Genomic DNA, 19,130 nt, shown 5'->3' with positions numbered 1-19,130 from the left:
AAAACGGCGGTTGGGGGCAGCTGGCTGGGCGCAAGTGAAGCTGAAACGCCGCCCCTTGGGCAGAAAGAAGACGATTCTATCAGGTTATAAAACATGAGTTTACTGTATTTATAAGGTGGACAGGGGGTATACTTATACGATTTTAATACACATTAGAAGACCTGTGCAGTCATATATATAGCTAAATATGCTTATTGGGCCTGTCAGTGTCCTTTAAGCTGAAGAAATTTTATTTAAAAAAAAAATTGTCTGAAAAAGGTAGGTTAGGCGGGTAGCACTTACTTTTCTATGTCAGTAAATCAAATATAACTGTACTGCTATTGCAGGGCATTATATGGCTGTAGGCTTTTTTAGATTTAGTAAAAAATGGGGACAAAATACAGTTTTGTCTGGCCAAATGGGTTTTATGACAGAAACCTGATGCATCCTATTGTAGTAAACTTCTGTTATTTGACACTTCTGCTGCTTTTGTTATTTTCCCTGTCCTGCTCCTAACAATGGAAATCAAAGTGTTGGTGTGAACCCAGCCTTAAGCCTCATGCACATGATCGTATTTTTTGTCCTTGTCCAATCCACATTTTCTGCAGATTGCAAATGGACCCATTAATTTATATAAGTTTGCAACAAAATAAAAGAGACAGCACATGGATGTCATTGCAGGATACACACAGACATATTTTGTGGATCTGTGATTTGCAGACCGCAAAACGGATACGGTCATTTGCAGGAGTCCTTACAGTATACTTCATAATGATATGTGCTTCTTCCATAGCATACCTTTGCAAATTTCAAACAATTTTTGTTTTCTCCTTTGCCATTGTCTTTCGATTCGAAGTTGTACAAAGCTTTGCAAAGAGCGGGAGGTTGATCTATTTTTTGTAGAATTTTCACTGATCTTGCTGGAAAGATACCGGTTTCCCCATTAACTTCTCCATGATACCAATGATCATCCAGCTGCCGATGCAGGATTATTATGTCTCCTTTATTAAAGGAAAGGTTACTGCGGTTTTGCCCTCTGTAGCTTGACACTGCTTTAGCACATGATACCTATTAAAGGGAAAACAATCAGGTTAAACAGGAAGGCTTATTCGCTGCTAACCTGATTTTATTCTTTTTTTCTTTAATAAAAATCATATAATTTACTATGAATTGAAAAATTATAATAGTAATTACAATCTCAGTAATCTGATTAAAAAAAAACACATGAAATGAAGAACCATTTTGAATTTATGGGCAAATGCAACCATGCTGTACTAACAGGAGAAATGGTCAAGCAAATACACTATATTACAAACAGGATTATGAAATGTTTCCCCACTAAGTGTTATTATATTTTTGGAATATACTTGATTACATTATTTTATACAGCTAATTGATATTTGTGTGAATCTGAAAGTGTATGTGTGTGGGGTGTCCAGTCCTTAGGTCTCCTGCACACGTCCGTTTTTTTTCCCCGTTTACTGGCCGTTTTTTGCGTTCCGTATACGGAACCATTCATTTCAATGGTTCCGCAAAAAAAAACTGAATGTACTTCGTATGCATTCCGTTTCCGTATTTCCGTTTTTCCGTTCCGTTTAAAGATAGAACATGTCCTATTTTTGCCCGCAAATCACGTTCCGTGGCTCCATTCAAGTCAATAGGTCCGCAAAAAAACGGAACACATACGGAAATGCATCCGTATGTCTTCCGTTTCCGTTCCGTTTTTTGCAGAACCATCTATTGAAAATGTTATGCCCAGCCCAATTTCATCTATGTAATTACTGTATACTGTATATGCCATACGGAAAAACGGAACAGAAAAACGGAACAGAAACGGAAACACAACGGAAACAAAAAACGGAACAACGGATCCGTGAAAAACGGACCGCAAAACACTGAAAAAGCCACACGGTCGTGTGCAGGAGGCCTTAGGCCCCTTTCACACGGGCGAATATTCCGCACGGATGCGATGCTTGAGTTGAATGCATTGCACTCGCACTGAATACCGACCCATTCATTTCTATGGGGCTGTTCAGATGAGCGGTGATTTTCACGCATCACTTATGCGTTGCGTGAAAATTGCAGCATGCTCTATATTCTGCGTTTTTCACGCAACGCAGGCCCCATAGAAGTGAATGGGGTTGCGTGAAAATCGCAAGCATCCGCAAGCAAGTGCGGATGCGGTGTGATTTTCACGCATGGTTGCTAGGTGACAGTCTATTCACTGTATTATTTCCCCTTATAACATGGTTATAAGAGAAAATAATAGCATTCTGAATACAGAATGCTTAGTAGGTGATCAATTGAGGGTTAAAAAAAAATAAAAAAATTAACTCACCTTCTCCTCTTGTTCGCGTAGTTCCCGGTCTCTTCTTTACTTCTTAAAAGATGAACTATCGGATAGGACCTGTGGTGACGTCAGATCACATGCTCCAATCACATGGTCCATCACCACGGTGATGTACCATGTGATTGGAGCATGTGATCTGACGTCACCAAAGGTCCTTTAGCCCACAGCTCATCTTTTAAGAAGTAAAGAAGAGACCGGGAACTACGCGAACAAGAGGAGAAGGTGAGTTAATTTTTTAATTTTTTTTTAACCCTCAATTGATCACCTACTAAGCATTCTGTATTCAGAATGCTATTATTTTCCCTTATAACCATGTTATAAGGGAAAATAATAACATCTACACAACACCTAACCCAAGCCCGAACTTCTGTGAAGAAGTTCGGGTTTGGGTACCAAACATGCGTGATTTTTCTCACGCGAGTGCAAAACGCATTACAATGTTTTGCACTCGCGCGGAAAAATCGCGGGTGTTCCCGCAACGCACCTGCACATTTTCCCGCAACGCCCGTCTGAAAGAGGCCTTATAGAAAGGATTTTTGTCAGGGGTGGGATTCAAATTTTTAACAACAGGTTCCCTACTCAACGGCGGACATGCGGCGTCACTACACATGTTTACATATACATACACCATATATATGCAACACAGATACACATAAATACACCATATACATGGTACACATACATAAATACACCATATATACACTACACAAACATACCACCCAAGTAAGGAGCTAAACTATCAGTGGCGTGCAAAGCAATGGAAGCAAACATCTCTAGCTGCCCTGCCCCTGCCAGAGCACCAAATCGGGATTCAGCCGGTAACACGGTTCCCCGATCCAGTTGTAATTTTAACAACCGGATCTGGAGAACTGGAGGGAACTGGCTAAATCTCAAGCCTGATTTTTGTCCTCTGAGAGGTAATACACCACTTTAGGGTGGCGGAAGGAAACAAGCGGGCGCAGATGTAACAGGAACAATGGCTTTTACTGGTCTCACTTTAACTGGCTCAGTGGTTAAAAACAGTCTCACATGGGGCAACAAGATAATGGTTACAATTCTCATTGAGGGCACAGGTGTAACTATAGTACTGTCTATTTAAGAGGTGACCACTTACTCTCTGCATATTAAAAATAGTGACAGAGGCACAGATGCTCTTGTTTGCCCCATGTGTAGTGTATAGGAGACATCATAGCAACTAGTCTCCACCTACCAGCTCAACAGTGAATTAGAGATAGAGCCTGCAGAGGGGAAAGCGGGTGATAAATGCAGAGTACAAATCATATAATGGCACAAGATATATGGTATTCCTCATATGACACACACAACAGCTTATTATGGTGCTATATATAAGTAAATAAATTAATAAAATATGAACGTGTTGGTATTCTTTATGGTGTTAAATAAACATTTGCAGCAAATTTTAACTAGACTTTTTCAATGGATTTTCTTGTGTTAAAAGTGGGGTATGTAACTGTGTATTTAATGCACAGTGGACTTTACCTATCATCAATCTTTCACTCAGTTATCTGTTGCTTCATTCTGGAGAAAAAATACCCTTAATACATATGCAAATTAGCTGTTTAGTGCACAGAGGGTGGGCCCAAGCCACTTTGTGCACCCTTGCCCTTCTTGCTTCCTCTGCCAGCCCCTCCCTCTCCTTCTAGAGTAAACAAACAATAGCTGATCTTGGGGAGACCAGCTACTTATAGCTGGTCTCGCCAAGAGGAGCTATTATTTGAGTAGTCACCTAGGCAGTGCTCTCGGTTAGACAGAATCCTACAACATTCTGATGAGAGGCAACACCCAGAAACAGCTGTCTGTGGATGGATAACTGGCCTAGGTTTTTACCTTGTCACATCCTTAAGGCTGGTAACAGAGCTGGATCTTGACACAGGGGCCACTTAATATGGTGGATCTGGTGATCTCAAAAATGGGCACACCCCTTTGCACACACCTCACTGTATTGAAGACCCATAACTGGGGCTCCACGATTATTTTGCATCTCCTTTTAGATTGACAGAGCCATATATGCCATATATCTCTCTTGTATAGGGAGTATCCACTTGGCACCATGCCACACATATCAGATTCGATTATGTAAACCTTTCTGTGCCAGACACAACACATCAACTATGTTATTTGCCTTTAGCTTTACCATCATCATTGACATCACTATATGGAAAAGACTGCAGTGTGTCGCAACACACTAAACATGTTCCAGAGATTACACAACAAACATACGATATAATAAGCAGCATTCAAGAATATTTGCACGGCGCTCACCCCCAACGATATAATAATGCTAATAGCAAGAATAACACTGTTAGGCTTTTAGCTAGCTTCTAAGTAGGGGAAAAAGTCAACCAACTGCTGGCACAGTAAGTGCTTGGTGGTGAAGGCTAGACAGGTTGTAACAACTCTTCCTCTTGTCTGGAACGAGAAATATATTGTGCTCTATTTAAGTCTTCTGGGATAAAGGAAAGCTCCATGGCTTACTGCTGCAATAAAATGCATGTTTAGATATGAATTATAAAGCTCAGCGGACAATTCATCATGCCCTTACTACAATCCTATATTCTAATTGCTCCATTTTGTACCTCGCTGGCTCCATCTCATTTAATAATAAATTCTGCTGCTATATTAATTCTATTTTTTTTTTATAGTTTTTTTATGGCTGCGTTCTCACGTATCTGACACAATTATATGTTAAAAGATAAATTGGAAATCCCTTAAAAATGCTGCACCCTCAGCTTAAAGGAAATCTGTCACCAGCAACATCCCTATCAAACTGTTTGCATAGCTGTGGTTCACCTGATTAAAACGCGTTTTTTCTTTTGTTGATCTGATGCTCCGTTCCAGACTTAGGCCTCATGCACACGACCAGTGTGTTTTGTGGTCCACAAATTGCAGATCCGCAAAACACGGATGGCATCCGTGTGCGTTCCGCAATTTGCGGAACAGCAGGGACAGCAATTGATAAAACTGCCTATTCTTGTCCGCAAAATGGACAAGAATAGGACAGGTTATATTTTTGTTTGTGGGGCCATGGAACGGAGAAACGGATGCGGACAGCACACGGAGTGCTGTTCGCATATTTTGCGGCCCCATTAAAGTGAATGGGTCCGCATCCGAGCAGCAAAAACTGCGGCTCGGATGTGGACCAAAACAACGGTCGTGTGCATGAGGCCTTATGATACCGTGGGGCAGCGGATCGCGGACCCATTCACTTTAATGGGACCGTGATCTGCCCGTTCCGCAAAAAGATAGGACATGTTCTATATTTTCACGGAATGGAAGTACAGGATAAAACCCCACGGAAGCACTACGTAGTGCTTCCGTGGGTTTCTGTTCCGTGCTTCTGTTCTGCACCATTCCACATTTCCGGATTTGCAGACCCACTGTAGTGAATAGGTCCGCATCTGTCATGCGGAATGCCCACGGAACGGCACCCGTGTATTGCAGATCCACAAATGCGGCCCGCAATACAGCCACGGGGCGCACACGTTCGTGTGCACGAGGCCTAACACTTAGGCGATCACCACCATACATGCAATGTCCATGGCATCTGAGTGGTGAAATGTGGGAGTGAAGCACTCCCGCAGCAGTAACAGCTTTCCCTGCCTGAGATTGGGGAAGCTGTTGCCTGGTATTGATAGGCCGGAACTTGCTGGAGGCTCCAATGCCTATCATAGGTATTCTCCAATACAGGCCTGTAGGAGGCAGCACTGCACTGGAATATACTGTATTTCATATTGAGTAATGGATCAATTACCATTACTAAACAGAAATGGCAAATGTAATGATTGCTTGTTATACTTACCTAGGGTCACTTAAAAAAAGTTTTTAAAAAAATTAAAATTAAAATCACCTGTAAAAATATTTATCCAATATGGCGAATGGCATAACAGAAAAAAAAATTAAAATGGCGGATTCACCATTTTTCATTGCTTCACCTCCCCAAAAAATTGAATAAAAAGCATCATACATATGCCAAAAGGTTATAAATAAAAACTACAGATTCAGATCATCCAATGAGTCCTCATACAGCTCCACAGACCTAATAAATCTAAAAAGATATGGGGGTAATATCTAAAAAGATATTGGGGTTAAGAATATGTGTTCAAAAACTTTTTTTTTTTCAAAGTTTTTCTTTTTTCAATATTAAAACACAAGAAAAACTATATAAATTGGTATCATTGTAATCTTACGGATCTGGAGAATGAAGGGAACAGCTCACTTTTACCACATATGTAATGCCATAAAAGCAAGCCCTGTAAAACTGTGGTCGATTTGCTTCTTTTTTTCCAATTTCACACAATTTGGAATTTTATTCTAGCTTCCCACTACATTGTAGGATATACCACCAATATCAGATAGGTACATGTCCCATCTCTGGGACAAGCATCTATCTCTAAAATGGGGGCCCAAAATAAATGAGAGCACACCACCATCCATTCACTTCTATGGGAGACCAGAAAATAGCCAAGCACTTCTATGGCACCTCCAAAAATTGCAAAGCACACTCGCTTGGCTATTTTCGGAAGTCCAATAGAAGTGAATGGAGAGCACCCCACATATACCATAAGCGGTGCGCTGTCGCTCAGTTATTGGGCCAGAGGTGGGAACGTCACCTGTCTGAGATTGGTGGCATATCCTAGCGATAAGCAACCAATGTCTCAGATGACACAACCCCTATAAAGTAATAAAAATGCAATGGTGATCTGTGGGACCTCCAAATAAAGGGGGTTCCAGGACACTTGTTCACAGCCATATGCATGCTCAGCCTGCCTTCTCCTTCTTTAACATTTCTCTGTGTTTTCTGGCCATTCTGCCCTTTAAAGGGAGTCTGTCACCAACCAGGATGTCTGTATAGTTCTCTTAATGTTATTTAGGGATATGCCTTTGTGCTTATCAATCTTATCTAGCCCACGAAGAAAAAAAATAACTTTTTATAATTATGGAAATGAGTTGAAAAGAGCCCAAGGGGCTGAACTTAGTTGGGCTGGAGCCCAGCCGTGCCCATCCAAACAGAGCCCCGCTCCTCTAATCATCTTGTTGTTTTCACCTCTTTTCACCATCTTAATTATTGAAGCCACTGCCAACAACAGGTAACAGATGGCGCAGGCAGACACAAAAAGGAGATGTGCGTCTGTCTGAGAGTTGGCTTCATGATGACATCACCAAGGTAGGGAGGTGGAGAGAACAAGAGGGTGGGAGGAGCGGGGCTCCAACACAGATAAGTACAGCCCCTTAGGCTCTTGTCAACTTATTTGCATAATTTTTTTTCAGGGGCTAGAAAACATTGATAAGCACATAAAGGCATGACAATAATAAAACTCTATATGAAGCGGAAATAATTAGAATTATATATTTTTAAGAACCTGCATTTATGAATTTTATGAAGAAATAAGTAATGGGAGTGTCAAGGAAGGATTTAGGCAGAGCTGGCCAAGAGTACTATTTTCTTGGCATTGTATTCTGTGGCATGTTCTGACAGATTACCTTTCAGTACACATTTTACATGTTCACACTTTGTCTTCACTTTAAATAAACACTGAATTCTATCCAAACGCACACACCAATGACAATTAAGCTGGTTGTCGCTAACGCCCGTAAAATGATACTGCACATGTCCTGTACAAGTATCATCTGTTTGATCATTTTGCATAGAGATGACTAAAACATCTTATAATGATCACAGTGTAGGAAATGCAAAGAAGTGCAATCAAAAAACATCCTGAGTCATCTGCTGGTGCTAGTATTACATTTTATGCATGTTATGTATAAGAAAACATGACGACAGACACTGCAGCTCAACAATAAATGGGGCAAGTACATGATTAGTGAAGTGTTAAAGGGGTTGTAGCAAAAAATATTCTGCAGTTTTCAAACTGGTCCCTAGATCTTAATACTTTTGTAGTGGCATGTAATTAAAAAATTTGTATAACAACTGAGTTATTTAATAAAATGTATCTGTATAGCGCCACCTGCTGTTTGTTTTTTTATTTCTCTGTCCACCTCGCTGAGGTTGATGCACATGTTCAATTCCATCCTACAACTGCCTCCTGAGATGTGATAGGGAGAGAGTTGAATCTGAAAATACACACCCCTTTAGCTACAACAGAAAGGACATGCCTCCTGAGCTGACAGCTTGATATAAATCTAGCGGTATAATCGGAACAATGAATGTCGAGATCTCTGGATCCATACGAGATACAAGGCTGTCATGTACCACAGTCATGTACTACAGTATAAGACGTCTGATTTTCATTTTTTACATTAAACATGGGATAACCTGTTTAACTGTAATTTCATCCTCAGACAAATACATAAGTGTCTTGCTTTTCATGAAAGGTATATGCATTTATACAATTTAAGGTCCACATATCATTACATTTTTTAATCATAATAGGTCCAAATATGTAGAATTTTATAAACTACAATCTGGCTGCTCATGGCCACCACTAGTGGGGGCTCATGGCATATGGATATAAGTCACTCCAATGTGTTTCCATAATAAATCAGTCTTCGGGAAGCTCACGAGCTCCACCTAGTGGTGGAACCAGGCAAGTGCAATTGTATTATTTAACTGTATTTGAAGGGAAGCAGGGGATTTTGAGCTCAAGACAAACAACCTCCATACATTTATATCAGGAAACAATTTAACACCACACACTTCATCAGCACTTTCATGTATGACCCTCACTGTCGAACATCATTTGGTGGCTGTGTTGGTCAAAAAACAGTATTAGTACAGTAATACTGGTTAAAAATGAATGTGCCCTATAAAGAAAATGGAATGATCGCAATGTATACCTGTATACACCCCTAGAAGATATCATAAGGGCAATATGTTCAAATTATCAAAAGGATAGCCTGAAGTTCCAGGTGTAGCTTAAAGGCTATAAATGCACAAAATCATGAAACAATGGCAATACATATTCTATGGATGAACTCAAACCCAAATCTGAAAATACTGTTCATATGAAGTATGGCTTTATAATCATAGTGACCCCAGTATTAATTAAGTTTTTTTTTTTAAATTGGATCCCATCATTTTCTAACTGGTAGAAAAACGTCCATGATAAAGAACCAAGACCATAGTGATTACTGCCAACATTGGCTGTTTAAAATGGGTTGTCAGAGGTATTAAAAAATCCAGGAATTATGAAAAAATTATTAAACAAGGTATACTCACCTTATTTCATTCCCTAATACTTCTTCCACTGCAGTTCTGGTACTCCCCACTAGACTATGTTGACATAGCTGCAGCTGTATACCCCATGTGACCGCTGCAGTCAATCACTTACATCTGATCTGTGGTCTCATGCCCTACACAACTGAGGCTAGCCCTGGCTGCAGTGATCACATGGGGTTTACAGGCGCATCACATGGGCTATACAGCACAGAGGTCGGGGACAGTGGTGCTAAAATAGAAGGGGGTAAAATAGGTGAGCATATCTTTTTTCATTATTTTATCACTAATTCTGCCTTTGGGTAGCTTTATGAATAACTTGGACAACCCTGTAAAGAGGATCTCCATCAATTGTCAAAATGAAAGGGATCTATAAAACTATCAAATCCCTTATCCTTTGCTCATTAAGTAAGTCTCACACAATGGAAATAATGGCAAGTTGATTACAATGCTGTGTCAGATTTGTTTGAACACCCTTCAGAGCGCTTTCGTTCCAATATCAGACTTCACAAATCTTCTCATGTGGATCTGTTATATGGGAGATTAAAGTTCTGTAATGATTGGAAGCTCCAAAACATTGTAGCACAGCTACCTATGCCATTTCCGGAACTTGCTGTGCTGTACCATTTGCGTTACTTCCATTCGCTGCAAAGGAAGTTATGGAAATAATGGAGTGCAGCAGATTGGATATTTCTGTAAACCCTGCCACCCCCAGCAGGTGCTTACCCAGGTTATTCCTATCTTGGCCATGAATCATCTTTAATGGTTCTTATGTCTATGGCAGACATTGCTTATATAATAATCCCTTTTCTTCTGTGCACCACTGGCTGCAGGGTCCTAAAAAAGAGAATAGATCTACAGTATATTCCCACAGTCAGATATCCACACTTTACCAGATCTGCACCATAGGGACAACCAGAAAGTTCTCGTGGGAATGAGAAAATTCTTCCCAACGAGGACCAGCTGCTCTCCCAGGAACATTTCACAGAAGCGCTGTTCACCAGCTTCAATCTCCACTACTCTGCGCTGCAAGTGATCGTTGGCGTCAGTTTCTTTCTTTTCTGTGCCTATGACTTCAGCGGTATCCCTCGATCAAAAGAATACCGCAATAGTGACGTACCCAATGCACAAAATAAGCAAAACACTTTCATTCACTCACAAGATAAAAGCTTGTAAAACAGCATATTAAATAATCCTTGCAGACTTTCCTGTAAAGTCCACAATGATATTTTATGTGCAGTTTTACAAGCTTTTATCTTGTGAGTGAATAGTGATAGTGGACGGCTAAATCTGTGGAATGTTCATGGGATAGCAGCTGTTCCTCACTGGGAAGAATTCTCTTATCCCCCCGAAAACTTTCTGGTTGTTCCTGAGGCGTGGATCCTGTAACGTGTGGATATCGGACACGTTACAGCTTTAGGTTAGGGCAGCATTGAGTTCCAGTGGTCTGCCACTCATGAGTTAAAATTAAGTGGTTGGAGTGAAATTGCTGTATAATATTTGCAGCCCCTGCTGGAGAAGAGTCACGGCTGCCGGAGAAGAGTCCCTACTAGTCATGAGCTGGTTTCCCCTTTCCCACAGTTCTCTCCAGCATTTTGCTAAGGGGATCTGTACTAGTTTATGTTGCCCTTAGTGAGGACACTATAAAACTGCTGACAGATTCCCTTTAAGATTGACTCATGAGTGACAGCTGAAATCAACATTTCTACCACTGCTGTATGCTGCCCTCCATGAAGTCAACATAGAGTTGATGGCAGGTTCTCCTTAATGAAAGGTTGGTGCTCTGCTTCCCATACACAGCACCTATTGACGTGAACAGGAACTGCTTAGGGAGAGCTCACATCTCCTTTTCATTTTCTGTTTTTCTGATCCGTCAGAAGACGAGAAAAAACATAAAATAGGATCCTGTAAAAAGAAAAGAAAAGGATTTTGATGCATTAGTTGGCATCCATTTGAGACATTTCCATCTGAGATAATTTTTTTAGACGGAAAAAAAGTGCTGCATGCAGGACTTTTTCTTCCCATCTAAAAAAAATGGATCTCAGATGGAAATGGCTCAAATGGATGCCAAATGATGCGTCAGGATCTGTTTTCTTTTTTACAGGATCCTGCTTTTTTTTCTTTTGTTCTGACGGATCAGAAGAACAGAAAATTAAACAGTGATGTGAACGCCCCCTTACAAATGTACAGGGATAAAACTCGTGATGGTGCCAGTGGATTTTAAGTATGTGGAGGAATGGCAGATCAGTGTCATGGCAGCTGCTTACACGTAAATCGTTGCTTCCTCAGCCCATGAATGGCTTTTATAATCAACAGAAGAAAAGAGTAACATTATATGTTGTCTAGGTTATATCAGAATTTTTGTTAGTAATTGTCTCATAGACTTCCTTTCGATAAAGGGATCTGCTGAGTGACATTTTAAGAAATGCTGTCCTCTAATAATGCTTCATGGCAAGGGTGCAATCATACCTTCCAGACGTCCATGTAATCAGAAAATAGAAAGTGGGAGGCAGTTATTGCTAAGATGTGAGAGAAGCATCTTCAAAGTGATCCATTGATGGCAGACAAAGATTACAGGAGGCTGCCCCGCACCAATCATCCAATTTTCCACTGCACTTTTCCATGACACGGTGAAGGCCTTGTTTAATTCTAGTTATTTTCTTTTATACCTTATCACATTGATTGATAAAAAACTGTTGCAAAAATGTCCTTAGGCAGTGTAATAAATAGTATAGGTTATATTTTTTCGGATCCAGAGTTTTTTTTTTTTTTTTTATGTTTCTTCAGCACAGAGTCTATAAGGATAATCCAGCTATTTCAGGGAGAGGGAGTTCTGTGTACTCTAATATCTCTTGATCTGGGCTCCATATAAACTTATAATGAACCAGTCTGGTAAATAACTTTAATATAATATCTGCCCGCTGCCAATAATAGGATGTCTCCTACCTTTCCAGACACACCCCAATGCCTGGGTTCAGTGCCAAATTTTCTGTTATCTGCCGAAGACATCCGGCTACCAACGCAGCCAGCAATTATGGTATTATCACTGATTTTCGAATAGTTTATCTGAATTATTTGTTGCACTTCTAAGAAAGTTTAGTCTAATCTTTGTCTTATGCATATGGCTTATCATGGTATATTGACTATCTTGGAGGCAGTCCTCTGGTTGTCATTCTCTTGTGCAGGTCACTACAAAGAGCGAATTATATTCTGGAGGACTCAGCATGTCCATGTCCTGTACTATGGTAATGCATGCATCTGAATAGGTTAATACTATATTTCCCCTATCAAATGGTTTTCCTCTGCTTAAAGGGGTTTTCATTTAAAGGGGTTATCCCATGACTAATGTATAAAATGAAAATCAGACAATATATAGTACATGACAATCTCTTTCTAATAAAGCTAGAACCAGCCTTGTACCTCACATGGATCCAGAGATCTCCCCATTCATTGCTCTGCTAGATTTATATCAAGCTGAAAGCTCAAGGGGAGTGTCTTTTTTGCTGCAGCTAAGGGGGTGTGTCCATGCTCTCCCTATCACAGCTCAGGAGTCGTGTCTTCTACTGGAGCTCTCTCCCTATCACAGCTCAGGAAGCAGTTGAAAGATCAAACTGAGCATGTGTGGCCATCTCATAGTGCAGGTCAAAGAAATAAAAAATTAAGTGGCACTATACAGATAAATTTTATTGAATAACTCAGTAGCTATCTAAATTTTTTATTACAATTACAAAAGTATTCAGATCCAGGTGCTGGTTTGAAAAGTGTAGAATATTTTTCATTGGACAACCCCTGTAAGTAAATATTGATGACCTATCTTCAGGATCATTTGGGGTCCTACTCTAGACACCTTTGCACATTACATATTTAAAGAGCTGCAGAACCCTGGTGAACATCGTTGCTTCTTCCTAGGCCTGTAATGTCACAACCATCATTCACATGGCCAATCGATCCCATACAAGTGAATGAGATTGAGATGCAAGACTAAGCACAGTCGCTATACAATATATGGCACCATGTTTGGTATAGCATGAAGAGGCCGCAGCACTCATCTGAGCATCAAGGGCCCTTTAAAAAGCTGATCAGCAGGGGTATCAAGAGTCAAACCCTACAGATCAGATATTGATGACCTATACTGGGGATAAGCCATCAATATTTACCCCCAGGAAAACTTCTGGGATTTACATACTGATAACCTATGGTTTTTGCTTCGTGGCACCTCCGCCGATCAGCTGTTTTAGCAAGACGTGGTGCTCACTGGAGCTCTGATGAGAGCAGCGGCCTCCTTGCAGCTTAAAAATCACAACACCGTCCATTTGATAGCAGCTGTGCTTGGTATTGTAGCTCAGTTCCATTCACTTGAATAAGGCCGAGTTGCGCCTACACCATGTGACGATAAACATGACATCACATGGCCTAGGAATAGGACTAAGCACTCAGAGCGCCGTGGTCCCTCCATACAGCTAATCGGGGTCCCAGTATGATAGTCCATCAATATGTAAATCCTGGAAAAAAAACTTTAAGCCTGTGGTAATCACAAAGGATTTGAGAAGCCAGACTTGCCTCAGTCAGTTGATCGCTGGGGAGGTCTGCTCTTGAGAAGGAGCTGTCCTTTGGAATAACCCCTTTAAGAAAAGATTGTGTCTAGCATGGCCAGATGTACAGTGTCAGCATTCCTATGACCAGTCTTCATCTAAAGAAATGGTTACACTGTGTGTTGTTAAAGAGGTTGCCCAACAATATGGCACTATTCATTCAATACAGCAGATTCCAGTGGTGGCATTTGGAAAAAGGTATTCACTAGGTAAGGTATTCACTATTGCATCAGGTTAATTAATATCCAGTGATTAATGCTTTTAGCTTTGCAAGCTCATCACTTTATTTTCATTTGGCTTAGCTCAGACAGACAAGAACGCACTTGTTAATTCATGTGACTTGGCTTGGTTAGAGGATCACCTAGATGTACACATTTCAGTGTAGATAATGAAGAAATATGCATGAAAAATGATATAATGATATCGTATACAAGGCTTCCTTCACACACAAATTTGGTGCAAAAACGCTATTCACGGGATAGGGGATAACTGTTAGATTGGGGGAGGTACTACTTCCTGCAGCCCCCTGAAATAAATAGAGATGCCTGTTGGGCATGCGCGTGGCTGCTCCATTCATTTCTATGGGAGTTCCGGAGATAGCCGAATACAATGCTCAGTGCTCCCATAAAAATGAATGGAGCGGCCACACGCGGCTACGGGGCTACGTGGCCCCCGTTCTTGTGAACAGTTAAAACTGAACCATAAATGGCACTTCAAGTGCCAAAAAATCATTGCTAAAAGGCATGTGTACTGCTTTTTAAAGGAAACTGAGAACAGCCGAATAGTAGTTTTCAAATAAACAACCCCAAATGTTTCAAATATGCATAATATTCACCAGTGTCCTGGATATATGAGGGTTGTGGCCTACAATGCAAAAATGATTTTAAAGGGATCGTCCAGTATGAGGGAAATTTTTTTTTATTTTTCCCCAAAACTTGTCCATAGAGTCTGCTATTACATCTCATTCCCACTGAAATCACTGTGGCTTTGCTGCAATATAAGACACATCCCATGGAGCACAGTAATGCTCATAGTAGTAGTGTCCATTTTCATTTTTTATTTTAGCTCCACACATGCTAAGAGCAATAACTTTTAAAATTTTCTTTTCGCATGGCCATTTGAAGGCGTATTTTCTGAGGGAGAAATTGTATTTTTTAATGGCACAGTGGCCCGTGTATTGGAATTCTAGCATGAATTCAGAATTCTAACATGGTTTATTAGGTTCTTAAATTATTATTTTTTCTGTCTACAGAAGATTTTTCTCTGAGAGATTTTTTATGCGGTTCAAACTGTAGTTTCTATTGGTACCATTTTTAGGGTACATATGACTTTTTCACTTTAATCACTTAAAGATATTGTGACTAGTGTTGAGCGAAGCGAAGCATTCAAAGTGGAATTCGGTCCAAAGTTTAGGAAAACTTTGATTCGTAACTAATCCGATGTTTCTCGCGCTTCATGGTAATGAATCAGGTTTTCCTAAAATGGCGGCTGCATGTGTTACAAAGCGAAACTAAATGTAAAGTAGACAAGAACAGGAACGCAAGATCACCCATAATGCAGTGTAGCCAGCCATCCCCTGTGATGTCACAGCTCTATAAAACCCTCATCCCGCGTGGTCTCTGCCATTGTCCTGTGTGCTGAGCATAGGGAGAGATGTGGCAAGCACTCATGCGCCAGGGACAGTGTTGCTGAAAGCCATTAATAGAATAATATTGGAGAGGAAGAGTGCAAGAAGAGTGCAAGGAGAGTGCGGGGAGAGTGCAGAGAGACTTGTTCTGGTCAGGTTTATTTATTTACATTTATTTACATTAACTTATTCCTACATCAGGCACAAACTAAGATATGTAATTCAATACCAATAAAATGGAAACCTTTATTATTTCACTGCCAGCATGCCAACCAATATCATCCAGTCTGCACCGCTTAGGGGGGCTAGGTCTTAATGATCACCATCCTAATCTTTTCCTGGCTTTACTTCTTCCAAATCATTCTTCAGTCTCCATGTCCTAGAAAGGTCATCAAGATGCAGAGAGAGGAGGAGCTGGATGTTCCTGATGACATTCTCATCAATATTAGATGATGTGGAAAAAGGAGGAAAAGCAGATGGCAGAAGAAGGGCTCCCACCTGTAGGGCAGGAGAGTGCCCGGGTTGGAGAAGTGGGTATGCCAGAGCTGATTAATATTCTGTGTTTACTGTTAAATAACCTGCAGGAGATTGCAGGCAAGCACAGCAATAACTTGCATATTATGCCCCCTCCTTACCAGCCAAACCCCATATCAGAAACAGCCCCTGTTTAAAGGTGACACGCAGCCATTAACAATGAAGAATGACTTCATTATTAAATAAAAGGCAGCTGGCTGAATATTTCTTCACCGCAGCATGGTTGCAACCCGCCCGCAGCACAGCCACTCTGAGTGGCCATACCCTAAGGCAGAGTGGCCTGAGTATACCTGATTTATAGTGATTCATGACTAATTAATTCGGAACAAATCAAGTTTCTTGGCGTGCTTCGGCAAAGTTACTGAATCAAATTTTTCTAAACTTTGCTCATCTCCTGACTAAAATGGCGAATTGTGAATTATTATTATTTATTTTCCTGTTATAGAATTCACTGTGCAGGAAAAATAGGTTTATATATTTTAATAGTTCATTTATTGTTTATTTTTTTCATATGTAAAATTGGAGAAAAGGGGGAGATTTGACATTTTTGTATTTTTATTTTTTTTAATATTTTTGACTTTTTAAAATAATTTACACACTAGCTTTTAGTTCTCTTAGGGCACTTGAACATGCAATCTTCTGATCGCTTGTCCCATGGACTGCAATAGAATACTACTGCAGTATATGGGATTCTGAGACACTGCCTGCCAAGACATGCCTCAGGCAGAGATTTTCAGGCAGTTAGCCATGACAGGCCTGGGAAACTCCACAAGGTTCCAAGCTGTCATGGCAACTGATTGGAACCCCATGATTTTCCTGTAGGGGCTCCGATCAAAAGGCAGAGGAATTCCCCTCCCACAGCCTAACCCCACAGATGCTGTGGTCACGATTGATAGCAGCATCTGAGTGGTTAAATGACCAGGATTGGCATCATCGCCAATCCCAGTCATTGTGGCCAGGTATCGGCTGTGGAGAAGCTCAGTATGTGAGCTCACTCCATACATACTCCTAATGTTGATCATGTACTTGTATGTTATTTTGCATTATGGGGTTAAAGGTGTTAGTCCACAAAAATTACTCATCTAACATCAGGACAGATGTGGGTCATGTGGGTCCAACCGCTGGAACCCCCCTTCTTCCCGCAATCCCAAGGACAAAGGTTCTTCAAGCCCCTTTCTAAATGGAGCAGTAAAGTGCATGTTGATCTGCTGCTCCATGCACTTTTATGGGTCTGATGTAGACATGCTCTATTCAGAGAGTGAATTCAGCAATCCTTCATTGTCAAAATCATAATAGTCAGACCCCTACAATCCATTATTTATAACCTATCCTGACTTTGTGGAATAACCCCTTTAATCCTAGGCAACCACGTAGTCTGGTGGACTGTTAAATAACTACAACAGACTACATGTAATGGGTAGCGAGTGTGGACCCACTGTGCCAACCAACTGGTTTGATTATGGGCTAGTCCTGAGGCTATTATCCTGCCGGTCCTCTTTCACCCTTTAACCCCCTATACAGTGATCTGACTTTCGCTGCAGGTGAGCTACCAGGCAACTACCTCTTGGTTGGCTGTTGGGGAACAGGCAATAAACATAGTCAGAAAACAGGTAGAGGTTAGGGCAGGGAGAGTACAAGCAAATCCGTGAAACAGTCCAGAGGTCAAGGCAGGTGGCTTATAGTCAATACACTGAACAGGCACAGTTCAGCTCAGGCAGCACGGGGTCAGGATCCAGGAAACAAGCAGAAGTTGATATACTGGAGTCAAATGAAGTTATAAATATTTTATTAAAATGATCTTGCACTTGTCATTACAGCTTCACTTTGCTCAAAGACATATTAGGGTTGCCATAGAAGTGTGTGGGGCCTTTACCGTGCATCTGTATGCCTCCAATTGTAGAGGAGAATATCTCTGTACATATGGTGCCCAATGGAGGCCATGCGCCTCTGCACTAGTGTGCCTTAAATTGTATCTGATATGATGGCATTGTGGTATAAGGAAACAAAGCCCTCCAGCGAGACGTTTCATGCTTGTCACCTAATGAAATGAAGCAGCAGTTTATTTTTTCCAGATATCATCTCTATTTCCAGAACATTACTGTAGAATAAACAATTTTGCGTGTAAATTAATGCGTATAAATTTAGATGGAGATCACAAGCTTAGACAACACATGCTTAGAAAATTACATAGCACTGGAAATAACTTTGCCATGAAATGCAGACATTTCCCAAAGGGAAGCAAACTATATCTGATCCATCACCTGGCCTAAATAACAGGTGTCTCCATAAAATTGCTATCAAGGACTTGATTTATACTTGCATTTCCAATCTGCCCTTTTACATGTCACAGACGAGAAAGAAAGTGCTGTTAAGTGAAGTGGAAAAATGACATTTATTCGGTACAAAATGTCCAGAAGTGTCATGCACTTGCGCTGACAATTACCGTACATGCAAAGTTCTGGACACAACTTCCTCTGCAACCGAAAAAAACCCGATGTCATTTGGATTTTATTTTAAACCTCTATAAAAATGCATAAAACTATAATGGACAACTGTTGTTAGTAAGAGTGCAGAACTGGATTTCACCTATAGGGGTTACCAGGACTTACAATAGGGCTGAACTACACAACACCCAGATGCTTGAAAGAAACATACACTGTATGAAGCATGAATCAGCATTGACAGACAATAAACTGCTAAACTAAACTCACTGATAGATTATAGGTACTGAATGATGATAGCCATGGATGAAGGAGATAAGAAGATAGGAGTCTGGTGATGTAGATGGGAGATGATATGGCATGCATATTGACAGCAGATAAATAATAAAGAATGAAAATAAATAGTGATGAG

The 19,130-nt window shown here is 40.6% G+C and overlaps 1 protein-coding gene across 2 annotated transcripts in view; it reads right to left on the bottom strand.

Moving 5' to 3' along the window:
- The window catches only part of SH3RF2 (SH3 domain containing ring finger 2), a 140,298-nt gene that overhangs the window by 58,031 nt on the left and 63,137 nt on the right, over nt 1–19,130 (bottom strand). For both annotated transcript variants that reach the window (XM_040406127.1, XM_040406135.1), the window contains exon 3: nt 778–1,047. In XM_040406127.1, the coding sequence (XP_040262061.1) occupies nt 778–1,047 (270 nt within the window). The remainder of the gene's footprint in view (nt 1–777; nt 1,048–19,130) is intronic.

This window comes from Bufo bufo, chromosome 1 (genome assembly GCF_905171765.1).
Source record: "Bufo bufo chromosome 1, aBufBuf1.1, whole genome shotgun sequence".
NCBI classification, from domain to species: domain Eukaryota; kingdom Metazoa; phylum Chordata; class Amphibia; order Anura; family Bufonidae; genus Bufo; species Bufo bufo.
The sequence above is the reverse complement of the archived record's forward strand: the minus strand, read 5'-3'. Positions and strand labels throughout refer to the sequence as shown.